A 14,780-nucleotide genomic window follows, 5' to 3' on the forward strand; every position below is an offset into this window, starting at 1 on the left:
GCTTTATTTATAAAGCGCCGTAAATGTACATGGCGCTGTACAAAAATCAAATAAAATCAAGGATATATAAAAAGCCTGCCTATGGCGTACACTCTAGAGGTTAAAACAACAAATTAAAAACATCATAAGAAAAAAAGTTAAAACAGCAAATATCAAAAACAAAACAAAACAGCTACTTTCCTTTAACTCCAGGGTTGGTTCTATTCTGTGATCTTGTTTGTTTTGTTTATTGTAGGAAGCTATATTTGACAAGGATGCTGGAAAAGTTTTCCTGAAGACATTCAACCTGTACAAAAAGCTGTTGACCCTGTCGAAAGCTGGCCATGAACAAGGTAAACCCATGTGTCAGTGAATAGCATGTCTGCATTGGAACAGAAAATAAGTTAACACATACATGTGTATACCTATGAGTGTGCATGTGTTTATAAAGAACTTGTACTGTATAGCAGGATCACAAAGGATCCCAGAATTGCACAGATTTGTACTGTATCTCTGTTTTCAGTATTCAAAAGCAGCTGTTGAACATTACCCTAAAGTAGGGCATGAGAGGGACAGTGGGGTTTTGGTTTACAGAAGACAGACTGAGCATAAACATTTAATTTTAAGAGCAGATACAGAAACAAACCACTGTGGTGAATCTTAATCACAGGGTGCTTTTTCATCTAATAACAAAGCAGGCACCTATCAGAAATCCTTTAATTATAGGGCTCCCTGTAATTGAACTACACGATTCTTTTGGTCCCTTAGCTGATGGTTGAACTTCATGACTCTTTTGGCCCCCTTGAATGCTTTACCTGTTATTCTAAGTTGAAAAGTGATATAAAACTCTAAAAATAAAAACATATCCCTCTGGTTTGCAAAGAAAAAACACCAATGCTGCCATTGCACATTTCTAAGCTAGAACTTATATTAGTAACAAAGGGCCCGAACAGACAGGTCAAAATAAAGCTGCTTTGGATCACTTTGAAGGTATGCTGTTTAAATGACACATGCATCTTAAAAGGCCAGAAGTTGCACCAAAGCCTGGGTCCAGTCCTTAGGACTTGAGCGTGGCTTTGGCGCGGCTTCCAGCCTCTTAGGATGCATGCATCATTTAAACAGCATACCTCCAAAGTGACCCAAAGCAGTTTTAGTTTGGTTTGCCTGTTTGGGCCATTGTTGGGAGCACAAGAAAGAAAGCCTGGACTATTTTAGGGTATAAGGCTATAAGAATGTGATCAGCATAGCTGATTATGCTGTGGAATAGACTGTCTTGGAGGGTGGGGGACTCATCATCTATTCTATAGCATTGCTTGGCATCATTATGCTAACCGTTCAATATTCTCCTTCTTTGCCAAACAGTAGTGGTTCCACTGGATGAAATTCGGGCTGTGAATGTGGAAGAAGAGAAAGTACGTTACTTTGGGAAAGGCTATCTAGTTGTGTTGCGATTTGGGACTGGGTTTTCACACCCTCTGACGCAGAATGCAGTGATGGGCTGCAGAAGGTATGATAGCAATTTTCTCTTCTGTTATTGCTCAGGATATATAAAGGAGCATCATGTAACCTTAAAGTAATAATACAACTTCCAAGAATACAGTTACCCTTGTGCCATCTATACAGCTATATATATCTATACTTTCCATATGTCTGATGTGTGATGGCATTTTGTAACCGGAGTTGGTGACTTCATTTTCTTCAGTGGATCAGAGTGAGAATATGGCAGAAACCAACAAACATGTATTTTATTTGTATGTATATTAGAATCTGGATGATGTTTTCATGATTATAGTATATGCTAGACTACAGATGACAACCATGTGACATGTATTTTGAAATAGCTGTACAAAGCATTGAAATTAGTATGTAAAACCTGAGTTCTTAAAATTGAATTTTATTGTGGCCCCTTGTTATTGGACCTGTAGCATATCTGTAACAATACAGATAGTCATTATTCCAAAATAAGTTTCTAAAGGTTTCAGGCTGAAATTAGATCTGCCGTGTTAATGTTTCAGATATTAATCTACCCTGTATTTATGACCAATATAATTAGACACCAATTCAATTTAACAAACATTTTCTAAATGCTAGACCCCAGGAAGTTACTTTTTTTAGTGGGCAACGGATAGCTTTAACTGGAAAAGTATATCATAAACTTACGATTCCTTCTTTTTAATAGTGACGTAGAGGCTGTGGCCAAACTCATTACTAGCTTTCTTGAACTGAACAAGATGTCAGCTCAGCAAGATCTTGAGGACAGCAGTGAAACTGATGTTACTGATGAAGAAGAACCTAAGGACACAACAGGCTGTGATGCACAGAAAGCAAGAACTCCTTGAGTGGTACAGCACTAAAGTCTTATGTTCCAGATGTTCCTCTTGAGTTTTGACTTGCATATTTGTAGTTTTCTCTCCATCTGTAATTATAACAGTTTGGAAGGAAAGACTTGGAGAAACCCTGGTTTTTGTTTTTTCCATCTTTCCCTTTCTGTGGAACTTTTATTGGAATTTGCTAAGGAACCAAAGCAAGCAATGGTGTTCTTGGCCCAGTTCAAATAATCATCTAAACCCAGGATAAAAAGTAAAAGGGCCACATGCAGTTGTCTGGGGGTGGCTTTTACATTTCCATCACCATCACACTGCCATTTGTTTGTGTTGCATGCTGATTACTCCCATTCTGCTGGCAGTGATTTCACTCTCCCTTCCTACATTCCTACCCATCAGTATCTGGATTCTCATGAGAGGATGCAATAATAGCCAAAGAGCCATTCCTGCAAGTGTGGGAGGCCAGAGGGTCTTCCAGATGTTCTGGCATTTACTGAGAATAGGGGTTACCCTCTTGGTGCTGCTTCAGATGACAAGAATTTTTTGATTTGTAGTTTGGTGAGATATTTAACCTTCTCTGTCAGAGCTCCGTTTCCACAACAAATTACAGATCCCAAGACTCCATAGCATTGAATGATGGCAGTTAAAGTGGTGTCAGACTATATTGTTTATGCAGTGCAGTTGAAGCCTTGTTTTGTTTTGACTTACTTTGTGTAGAACAAACCTCTGATTTCAGGTCTTTCTACTTCCTGGTTGAAAAAAGGTTTCTCTCAAGCCTAAAACAACCCACCCCTCCAAAAGCATTGCAAAATTGCCCACATAGCCTGGAGATGGGGAACTTTTTAGTTTTAAAAATAAGAGGTTTTTTTAAAAAAATGGGAACAGATGAGAGGCCTCAAAAATGGCTTTGTAGGATTGCACTTTGCTCCTTCCTAGTGTAGATTATTGCCTGAATTATACCATTATGTTGTTTTACTTATTGATATGTCTTTGCAAGTCTTGTCATCACTTTAGTGACAGACTAGTACTGTATTATCTACACCTCTGTGTAATTACCACTGTGTAATTAGTTATCTTGTGTTAGGTTTTTGTTTTTGTTTATCTTTTGTCCCAAGCGAATTTCCAGTGTAATCGAAGTGTGCAAATGATTTTTTTTAAAAAATATTTTTGTTTAGCCCCTTAAGTAAAAAAAAAAAACCAAAACCACCCTAGTATTAATCTAGAATTCTAGATAGTAATATAAATTTCGTCTTAATTTAAAAATGGTCTTAAAAATCTGTCCTTGGTTTCTAAAATGTAAACATATGTATACCTCACAATATAAGAGCTTTTAAGAGTCCTGATTTGTACACTTTTGGCGTCCTGTTCTTGGTGGACATTTTATATGTGACTAGGTCCAACTGTAAATACCTCTCAAGAGTAAATATACTTCAGATCACTCCTATTTATGTGGTTTTAAGGGGTCAAATGTAAATTGCGGCATTTCAAACCTTTTTTAAATACACCTTTTTTAACAAAAAGTTTCTGTACTGTTTCTTGCTCAGTATTAAGATTTCTGGTCAGAAACACTAGTCTTGTAGTAGAACTTGCCTTGTTTTCTCTTTCCATGTGGCTAGAACATATGTATGTCTACCTGGCTTAAAAACACCACCATTAACAAATGTTGAAGGAAAGCTAAAGGAGACCACCTGTAGTTACTTGTTTAATACAATACTAATATAAGCTTAGTGAATATATGCAATCCTATCTGAACTCCAAAACACATAATTTAGTACATAATTATGGAATTACAGTTAATACACATGGTATTCTGGAGAGAATAGTTAACTTTAATATGACACAATTTCCTGAATTGTTAAGACTCCAGCGTCTACATACTTAGCAATAAATCCTACAATTCAGCGGGGCTTACTTCTGAGAGGGCTAAAAGTGCACTGTATGTATCTTTGCTGATATGTGTTTAATATGCAAAACTATCTTTCTCCAGAGTATGGTTGAAGGTTTGAATTCATGTTTAAGTCAAATTAAAATGTGTGACAAAGTGGGGACCATGAGTTGTGGAGAGTTAAGAATGAGGTAATGTTTTGGAATTCTGAGGTGATCCCCTAGCAGCAAGAGTGCTTATGTTGCATTTTTCTTTGTAACAGGAGCTAGGAAGTGCCACCCTTTTACAATGGGTACCTCCAGAGAATCATTAGTTTTAATTGATCAATTGATTCAGAAAAATTAGTCTGTATGTTTTGAAAAGCATTTCTTTTCATATGTACTAGAAATGTTTTAAAAGATGGACTTTTAACCATGAATGATGGCCTGTTACAGATTGCCAAAATAAAGCTGCTTTGGGTCTCTTTGGAGGTATGCTGTTTAAATGATGAATGCATCATAAGAATCCGGAAGCTGCGCCAAAGCTACACTCCAGTGCTTAGGAATGGAGTGTGGCTTTGGGCCGACCTCCGGACTCTTAGGACCCATGCATCATTTAAACAGCATACGTCCAAAAAGACCTGAAGCAGCTTTATTTTGGCAGTCTGTAACAGGCCGATCTCTCCTGTAATTTTAAGCCTTTGTATCTATAATCTTCTGAAGCAGATGAAAGGGCAATCTAGTCCACGATTTTCTTTCTCACAATGGCCACCCAAATGTCTGTGGAAGGCCAAAAGCAAAACAAGAGTACAATAGCACACTCCCAGTTGTTTTTAGAATACAGAAGCTATTGACAGTCATCATGCCTAGCAGTAGTCAATGATAACCTGGTCTTCCATAATTTGACTCCTTTTAAAGCCATTTTACTTGGCAGCCATGACTACTTTTTTAGTAGCAAATTCTGTGCACTATTTGATGTAGCACTTCATTTTTTTCTAACCTGCACTGGACTAGCTTGGATTCTAGTATTAAAGGAGAAACATCTCTATCCACCTTTACTGCAGTAGACATTCATATTATACTAACAAACGAATTGTGTAAAAAATTTTATTTATTTAAAAGGATAAAGTGTCTGTGGCATAAGACACCGCACAGGTTTTAAATTGAGAAAGTCTTACAAACAACCCACACAGAGTTTTACATCTGCTTTCATTTCTCTACAGTGGACTTTGTGCAGCCATATGCAGTGTAATTGCTGTGTGTCTTTTTTTCTCCCTCCAAGGAAAGGGAAAGACCCGTATCTATCTCACTGAAATACCATCTTAATTTCAAGCCTGATGGTGCTTTCAGTTTCAAACCTTAGTGTAGTAGACTCATCTCTTGACATCAGAAGAACTTCACCATGTGTACAATGCTCTATTGAGCTGCCTGATGCTGGCTGTACCATTTGGGTTACAAATAAACAGGACCATAAGAATGCTATGAAAGTGCTTGTATTGCTCTGTCCAGATCATCTACTGTCCCTTGAAGTCTTTGCAGGCTAAGCTGGACATTTTCCTCCATCCATTCTTCTACAGCAGATGCATAGAAAACCTTTTCCATGGCTGTGTGTAGCTCCTGCATCACAGCATTCCATTTGGTCAAAAGCCTAAGAAAATAGTGACAGAATACAATTGTCATGAGATATAAGAGGTTTTTGCTTTAACAGCAGGTGAATCTTCTCAATTTATGCTAAAGGTTGTAGGCTAAATACAAGTGGATTTGTACCCAGCCTCTTCTGGGAAAATGATGCCCTTCACCAATAGCATAGAAAGTTCATAGAAAACTTGTGTGTTTTCAAGGCTGGAGATTCCATAGGAAGATTTGAGAATATCTACTGTAATGGCTTCCACAGACTGAACAAAATTCAGTGAAGAAAATATTCATGAGGGATTGATTGATCAGGGACCCCAAATTACCTTAATGCATCTGGCTGAAAATGATGAATCATTATAGGATGGATCTTCTTCCTCTTTCTGTGGTAAGGACTAAACCAGCCTGTGACATACCTAAAGCACATATGAATATGAATATGCCACATGGTAGAAACATCACATAGATTTCAGATTTACAAAGCATTTATGCAGGATGGAGTAGTTACTCATTGCTAACATTTAATCATCAGGTTCTGTGTGCTGTTGGATTTTTAAAAAAAGTTTTTCCCCTATGTATAATAGGAAAATAAGTTATTCTTATGCTGAAGTGCAATCATATGTATCTTTACTCTGAACTTTGCTTTTCTGAGTTCCATGGAGCTTACTCCAGGTAAGTGTGACTAGGACACCAGCTTCAGTTTTCTTGTTAAAACACTGTCAAAATTACATGTGCAGTAATGCACTTATAGACCAAGAGTGCTTTTCTCAGTATCCCACCTGTTGTTTTCCAAAAGTTCATCCACCGAGGGTTTGAGGTAGAATGCAATTTGGGTCACAAGGGAGAGAATTTCACTTCCGGGGAAAGTTCCTGAGATGTCACTGTTTAAGAATAAAATCCTTGTGAACATTCTGAACAAATTCTGATACTATCACTCATTGGTGAATACAATAATGGAGAAACATTAACAACCTAAGATATGTAGTTGACACTGTGCTACTGGCAGAAAACAACAAAGACTTGGAATAGTAAAGAAAGGCAAGGAAATGCTAAAGTAGGCTTAATGGTGAACATTAATCAAACAAAAATAATGACCACAGAAGATTTACATGAATTCATTCTAGCTGGCAAGAAACTTGAAATAGTAAGAGTACCCATACCTTGGATCAAACACTGATCAAAACAGAGATTGCAGTCAATAGATCAGGAATGGGAAGGGCAGCTATGGAGGAACAAGACAAGAACCTAAGGTGCAAGGATATAATACTGAACACTGAAGTTAGGATCATCCAAGACATCATATTTCCCATCACCGTGTATGGATGTGAGAGCTGGACAGTGAAGAAAGGTGCTAAGGATACCATGGAGTGCCAAAAAGCCAAACAAATGGGTCCTAGAATAAATCAAGAACAAAAAAAATACCATAAAGGGCCTTTGAATAAAAAATATGTAAAGTGCAGTGCACCCGCGTCATATGCGAGCATGCCTTATGTGGCTTTCAGCGTACGTGGAAAGCTGCGCTGGGAAAGGGGCGGCACACCCCATAAGGGGTATTGCTGTGCGCGCCCATGGTGTGCACGTGCTGCTGCCTGCATGAGCCCCATTCATTTAAATGGGGCTTGAGCACAGGCGGAATTCCCTTTACGCGAGGGGTGTGTGTGTCCAGAACAGATCACGCATGTAAAGGAAGGACAAACTGTATCAGGAAAGAATGAGCTTTGCTAAGACCTTGGAAAAGTTACTTTGGGGAGGAGCTACAACTGCTGTAATACTCCAGCCAACATATCTAGTGGCCATGCTAGCTGGGAGTTTTTGGCATCTGTTGTTTGTAGTCAATTCATTGTTGACTTATGCAATGAGAGACCGCCAAGAGTCATGGTCATCAACAACCCTGCTCAGGTCTCACAAGCTCAAAGCTGTGCCTACCGTGACTGAATCAATTCCTCTGCAACATGGCCTTCCTCTTTCCCTACTGCCTTCTACTTACTGTATTCATCAGTGAGTCATGTCACCATGTGTCCAACCTACATTTTCACTCTCTTTTTTTGGTATTTTAACTCTTAATGATAGTTCTGGCTTGATTTGCTCTATGACCAATCCATCTGAAGAACTCTGTTCCAGCACCACATTTCAAATAAATTCATCCTGTTAGCTTTCTTCACTGCCCAGCTTGCACAACCCTACATAGTAACTGGAAATACTGTAGCACGGTATTATTCTTAGTTATTCCATGATATATCTTCACAGCTCAGGATCTTACCTAGTTCATTCATATGAGTTTATCACACTGAAGCTAATTTCGGCATTAAAGAGTAAAGTGCATTTAAAGCAACCTGTAAATAAAGAGAAAATGGCGAGTAATTGCGTGAATGATTATCACACGCAATTGTGCAAATAAAGTGATATTGGAAATGCATTGTCGCTGAAATCCTGAAAGTAAAAAGATGCGTGTTAATGCTTCTTTGTGACCACTTTAATGGCAGGTTTTGTGCGACATCATCTGAAATCTTTTCACATAATTATACAATTTTTCTGGGATATTCATGGTATAAACTCCCGATCTTCTTCATATGATAAACTCCATAGCTGCCTTTCTAAGCCCCACCCACTTTCATGTTTCTTAACAACAGTCTCCATTTTGATTTATGACTGAGTCAAGATATAAACATCTTTTAACTAATTCAGTGCGTTCATAATCTACTTTTAGGTTGTATAAATTATCTGGTAGACATAGTACATCCCCTCGCCTAACTCTTCCAAGCTCTGAATTTGCTCATAACCCTGGCTGTCTGATGTTTCTCTCTGACACCTGTATGCATAGTGAAAGTGAATAAGACTGACACATTTTTTTCTAACGATGCCCAAGCTTTTCCATCCCCTCTATCACTGAAAAATGGGAGATCAGTTCCATACCCTCTAATCCAGCCTTTCTCAACCAGTACTTGAAATAATTTTGAGGACTCAGGGAACCCCACATGAGAATTATTATATCTACAGCTCAAAAACATGTTTCTCCCCCCTCCCCAGTCATTATTTTTTCAGGAACTCCTAGTGACCTCTCATGGACCCCTTGGGTTCCAAGGAAGTCTGGTTGGGATGCTGTGTTCTATTCTGTGATGGTAAATTATTTCAAATTAATAACTCTGGAATTCAATGATTTGATCACTTTTTTGACTTACATTCTGACCCTGCAATTGGCTGACAGAGAGACCATTCCTCTTTTCATATTTAGGCTCTCTCCTAAAGGATGCCTCTTTTAGTTATAGACACATTTATGGATAAACCATTGCAAACCACAAACTTGGAGCTTTTACCTCATGAAAGTGTCTATTTCCAAACTGGAGATCCCTAGGAGCTTTTCAACATCTTCTTTCACTTTTTCTGAATAGCCACCTTGGGAAACAAAAACAAGAATATTTTTTAAAATGATTACATCTTATTATTAACCAAAATTGGCTAACAAACTTAAACTGTTAATTGTTACACTATCAGTATAAAGGGGAGGCAGAAACTCCAGAAGTGTCTACATCAGTACTTGGGCATGGTGCTGTCTACCTCAATTGACACTCGTGTCAGTGATGGTCTAATGTCTTGATTGCCTATGTAAACATATGCCGTTCCTCAAGAAGGATGAACCTATGACTCTTTAAGTCACCAATGGCTGCATCTGCACTGCAGAAATAATGTCATTTGACACTGCTTTAATTGCCAAGGCTCAGTGCTATGAAATCCTGCCACCTGTAGATGGTTGTGGCACCTTCTCTTCACAGCTCTGTGAAGAGAAGACTATGTAAATATTTCACAAAACCACAAATCCCAGAATTTCACAGCATTGAACCATGACAGTTAAAGTGGTGACAAAATGCATTATTTTTGCAGTGTGGCTGCAGCCAAGGTCTACAAGTTATTGTGCAGGAATTCTTAAAGCTGACTTAGAACCCACCAGGCCATTTAGGATGCAGAAAAACAGTCAGAGCGTGGTATAAAATAGATTTTGAAGTTATGGGGTAACCCTGAACACATTTGATACAGCTTGAAGGTTACATAGTTTCTGGCCTGAACCTGAATTCTGAGGTTTCCTCTTTAGCCTCCATTGTCTTATACTGCCACTTTGTGGTAACTCCCTTGCAGCACATCTGCAGTAAATAATGCAATAAAGCTTGAGCAATGGAATTCTGCTCTAATGGATCTTACTGTTCCTAGCATGTTAAAAGAACATAGCCCTGTAAATTTATCCACCAAAATGGAAATCACAAGAAAAGGGTCCTTGTGATTCTACTGTAGCTGTGTGTGTCTCCTTACAACAGATGAGGTAAACAGTGTCTGCCTCCAGAATCCCTTACTAAGCATTACTGAGCAAAACTGAGTGAAAAGGGGAAAGCAGATACACCTGCCTCACTAGCCACCCCAGTATGTTACAAAACAGACATATAGGTTTGGCCAATAAAATGGATATAAGAAAAGTGGAAGCTGGTGAAAGAAAGAAAAAATCCCTGGAAGAAGCTTTGAAGTGCTCTCTAGAAGGATCAAAATGTTTCTTTTTTACTTATGTAAGGCTTGCCTGACCTGGTAGTTTTATTTCATGTATGCAAATTGTTGGGGTTTTTTTTGGGGGGGGGGGCAAAGTTTGCTGAAAATGGTTCAAGTCCTCTTCTCTACCAAGTTAAACAGTTTTTTTTTAACTGAGGTATATTTATATACAGCTTATAAGGTTACATTTTTCCCATTTGTGCCTTCAGTGACCCAAACATATTTAACTTGTTATTACACCTTATAATGTTGAAAAACCTCAAGTGTTACCCAAGGCAGTTTTTACTTTTTAATGTTTTCCATTAAAAATTCCTTAAGGTTGAGAAAAAAATGCCATAAAGTACAGTCCGTCCTCGCCTTACGCGGGGGATCCGTTCCGGATCCCTCCGCGTAAGGCGAATTCCGCCTATGCTCGAGCCCCATTGGAAACAATGGGGCTCGTGCGCGGCAGCGTGGCGGCGCGGGGCGCAACGGTCGTGCGCACCCATTCAATTGAATCGGACGCGCCGCCCCTTCCGCCCCGCGGCTTGAGCGCGTATGGTCAAGGCTGCGTATGGCGCCCGCGTATGGCGCGGGCGCGCTGTACCTCTAAGTTGCCCTTTGAAGACCATTTTAAAAAGTAATTTGAAATAGTTACTCATTTTGCACATGATGTAACTTTGTTTCCACTTGTTGCATTGTCTTTGAATTATAGCTTTATCACGACCTTGTTACCAAAAAAAGTGACTCATTACAGGTAATAGTTTGCAACGTATCTTTTTGAACTCTGCTCTAGGTCTTTGCAACTCTCATCAGTCCTAGCCATCATAGCCAAAAGTGAGAGGCAAGGGGAGATGGAGTCGAGAAACACAGAATGCTAATATATGGGCACTAAGTATGAACTATGCTTAACTGGATTTAAGAACCATTACCTTCTAGTAAACAGTGTTGGGCTCAGATGTGAGAGTGGTAAGGGTCACATTTAGCACATTTGGGCTACTTTTGTACCAAATCAGGAAACTTCAACTGATTTGGAATATGACAGCTAGAATGATTACAGGTACATCCAGGAGTGAACATATAATCTTAATCTTAAAATCACTCTTTTGGATGCCACTTAGTTTCCAAGCAAAATACAAAGTATTACCTTTAAATCCCTATATGGTTTGGGTCCAGAATACCCATAGGATTGCCTTCTCCCATACAACCTGCCCTATACACTCAGGTCCTCTGGGAAATGTTTGCTCCAACTGGCTAAGACTAGACTAGCCAACAGTTTCCCAAAAGACCTTTTCATCTGCTGATTTCAGACTTTGGAATGGCCTGCTGGGTGAGATACAATAGCTGAAAATGCTGACAGCATTTAAAACAACATTAAGGACACATCTCTTCTGGCAGGCCTACCCAGTCAATTTTAAATCATGATGTTTTAATTTGCATATTTTTTTAAAAAAAATGTACTCATATTTTTAATGGTTTTATACTATTGTATTTAACTGTTCGTTTTATGTGTTTTCTTTCTTTTTTAAAAAAATGTGTTTTGTATTTCAATATGTTATACCCCACCTTAAGTCTTGAGGAGAGGAAATAAATAAATAAATAAATAAATAAATAAATAAATAAATAAATATTTCATTGCAGACACTACCATCTCAATGGCCACAACATCAACTTTCCATGTGTAAACTGATAGCCATACATCCCATGTTGTTATCTACCTTTAGGTGCATGAATCAATAAATCAAGGGAATGTGGCTACCTATCAGATTCTGCTATAGATAAAAGTGCATGTCTTGAATAATTAGAGTTGGGATCAAGAAATTTAAGCTAAACAGCTATTTTGAAGGGATGTACATATTCTGATACTAATACTGCTACATCCAGCTTAGATATGATTGAGGAGGGAGTCATATTATACCATTCTTCAGTGTCTGGAGACATACAGCTAGTGATGGGACTCCTACAGGCAGAAGCTCACACAGAACAGAGAAGTGATCATACCTGAAGAAAAAAAATACAGAGCTGTTAAGTAACAAGTAACATAGGCAAAAGTGTTGCAGCAGCAGTAGTAGCTTCCTCAGAAACTGTAGGTCTACTATGACACATTTAAAGCCCACTAAATGTGAGATAATATATCTGCAGATATTTTTCCAAGACAATTACACCCCACTCTTCAGCCACAAAGGCTCTCAGAATGGTTTACAGATTGTTAATTTGACAGTTTGCTGCCCTCAGGCTTTCCGTCTAAAAAAATATTTTTGTAATAATGAATAAATGGCATTATTTGTACATATACTCCATATGAATATATGGTTGGTTTCCCTTGCAAAACTGTCTCCCCACCTTTTTGATTTTAAATGGTGGGGGAATTGAGAGACAGAATTCAAAATGAGGTTTGGACTCCAGAAAATTTGAAAAAGTTGGTGGGGAAAACACTGGGAAATATAGAGAGAAAGAAAAGAAAGAAGCGTACGCTACAGTGAAATGGGGAAGGGAGAAGGAAAGAGAAGTCATTAAGAAGATAAGCAGTACGAATAGGCATTCTTCCTTGAGCTGATTCTGAAATGTCACTACTATTCTGATTCTAAAATGTCACTATTTTAAAGTTTCTCCTATTGTTAACCCCATAGAGCACTGGGTTTTTTTTTCATGGAAAGGCATCTGTGTATTAGTTATTAAATTTACATCCTACCTTTCCATGAAAAAAAAAACAGTGCTTGGAGGGGTTAACAGTATTGTTTAACACATAGCCTCTCTCAATAAAAATCTCCTTGCCTCCTATACAAGGACAACAGAGAGGAAACCAGCCTAGCTTCTCAAGGCAAGGATTTTCACAACTTGGAAGCAGCCACAGTGAAAGGCTAGAAATTTGTGTGTTGTTTTACTTTAACCTGAAAACTCTTAGCCTCCAGATCTCTCCTAAGAGGAGAGGCACATCAATGTTCAGTGTACTCTTGAGCTGCATGGAAGATTTTGTTACCTTTGCCAGCCAGTCAGCGTGATCCCTCGGATGATACCAGCAGGAATGCTTTCAGCCACTTTCAGCCACTGCTGGTGGTTTTTAAGGTGGTGTCCAATGAGTGTCAAGCACTGGTTCACACCAGTGGCCCCTTTAAAAGCACTAGCAAACCAGAGCTTTGAGAAGTCACACTTCTGGTATTTTTCTATAAGATTTACTGGAACGCAAGACAGGTGAGAAGAGAAGCAGTTGAGAATATTTATCAAAACAGTACCTCTAGCAAATGTTCAGGAAACAAGAAGGTAATTCCTTTATTGACTGTTTTATCTACTAATTGAAAGAGACTATTTTTTACATTTATATCTTGCCTTTCCTCTAAGAAGATCAAAGCAGAATATACGTGGGTGACCCCAGCATGAATACAGACCTTTTTTCTTCCCAACAAAAAACCTGTCCTAACAATCCTGTGACTAATCCTGGATTACCCAGAAAGTTTCTGACTGAAGGAGGATCCAAGCCTAAGGCTTTCTAATCTTACTCCAATACCAATCCATGAATGGAGAACCACTGAACTCGAGCTCCCTTCAGCTCTAGTCAACATTCCCAATGGTCAGGGGTTATGTTATAGTTCAATCATTTTCTAGAAGACCCCAAATCATTCTGCACTGCTCTAGCCACTGACACTGAACATATCACACTGAGAATTGCCAGGAAAAATAGTATCTTTATTTATCACATTTACATTTCATCCTAAGGACCTCAGGAAGGGTTATACCATTTTGTCCTCACAACCCTGTAAGGTGGCAGTTACTTTGATGATTATGAATCTACAATGGGAGTTACTCTATTTTAGACACACAACAGGACACACACTCTTACTTTTTTCAAGAAAAGGCGTAAAGCAGTACGAACCTTTACTGTCCACTTCCAGATCAGGAGAGTAGTCCCAGATCATCAATTCTGTAAGCTGTGCTATCCCAGAATCTGTAAGGAAGCAGAAATATGATTATCCTGCTTTGCTGTATCTGTCCTCAAATGGTTACTGTTGGAAGATTTTTCATTCTCTTTCTCCCTCCTTAGATAGATAGGGATTTCCTGCGCACAAACTCCTCCCTCCCTCCCTCCCTCTCTCTCATTCAAACTAACCATGTGGTCATTCCTCCTTTGGGACTAACAGATATTTTCTCTCAATGATTTTCTCCTGAACTGTTGTAGTCTCATCTTCTCCTTTCTCAACTTTCTTTGGAAAGATGGTGAGATAAATATTTTTTCTCTATTTGAACGATTCACTAGCTAGATTAGGATATAGCTTTTATATATATATAGATTAAAGCCATTAGTAAATTTTTGTTTGAACTATGGCGGGGTACAGACCGCCGCTTTGCGGCGGTCTGCCGCCGCCGCCAATAGGTCCGCGGGGGAGCCGGAGCCTTCAGACGGCCCGACTCCCGCGCGGACCGAAAAAAGAAGCTCCAAAATGGAGCTTCTTTTAGCGTCGCGTTTGCGACGTAGCG

General features: G+C 38.9%; 2 protein-coding genes across 5 annotated transcripts in view; one reads left to right on the forward strand and one right to left on the reverse strand.

The window, feature by feature from the left end:
• LOC121920869 (cytochrome b-245 chaperone 1) overlaps positions 1 to 4,634 on the forward strand; it is a 12,025-nt gene extending 7,391 nt beyond the window's left edge. Inside the window, exons 5-7 of one of the 2 annotated variants that reach the window (XM_042448131.1) lie at positions 236 to 332; positions 1,342 to 1,486; positions 2,159 to 4,633. In XM_042448131.1, the coding sequence (XP_042304065.1) occupies positions 236 to 332; positions 1,342 to 1,486; positions 2,159 to 2,318 (402 nt within the window). In that variant the 3' untranslated portion in view covers positions 2,319 to 4,633. Of the gene's footprint in view, positions 1 to 235; positions 333 to 1,341; positions 1,487 to 2,158 lie in introns of both variants that reach the window. The other variant, XM_042448132.1, reaches the window with a different exon arrangement.
• Positions 4,635 to 5,259: 625 nt separating this feature from the next.
• The window catches only part of HEXD (hexosaminidase D), a 43,408-nt gene continuing 33,887 nt past the window's right edge, over positions 5,260 to 14,780 (reverse strand). For all 3 annotated transcript variants that reach the window (XM_042448127.1, XM_042448126.1, XM_042448128.1), the window contains 7 exons: positions 14,179 to 14,250; positions 13,288 to 13,483; positions 12,226 to 12,308; positions 9,113 to 9,191; positions 6,578 to 6,679; positions 6,125 to 6,214; positions 5,260 to 5,814 (listed from right to left, as the gene is read on the reverse strand). In XM_042448127.1, the coding sequence (XP_042304061.1) occupies positions 5,646 to 5,814; positions 6,125 to 6,214; positions 6,578 to 6,679; positions 9,113 to 9,191; positions 12,226 to 12,308; positions 13,288 to 13,483; positions 14,179 to 14,250 (791 nt within the window). In that variant the 3' untranslated portion in view covers positions 5,260 to 5,645. The remainder of the gene's footprint in view (positions 5,815 to 6,124; positions 6,215 to 6,577; positions 6,680 to 9,112; positions 9,192 to 12,225; positions 12,309 to 13,287; positions 13,484 to 14,178; positions 14,251 to 14,780) is intronic.

Source organism: Sceloporus undulatus, chromosome 2, assembly GCF_019175285.1.
Source record: "Sceloporus undulatus isolate JIND9_A2432 ecotype Alabama chromosome 2, SceUnd_v1.1, whole genome shotgun sequence".
Lineage (NCBI taxonomy): Eukaryota > Metazoa > Chordata > Lepidosauria > Squamata > Phrynosomatidae > Sceloporus > Sceloporus undulatus.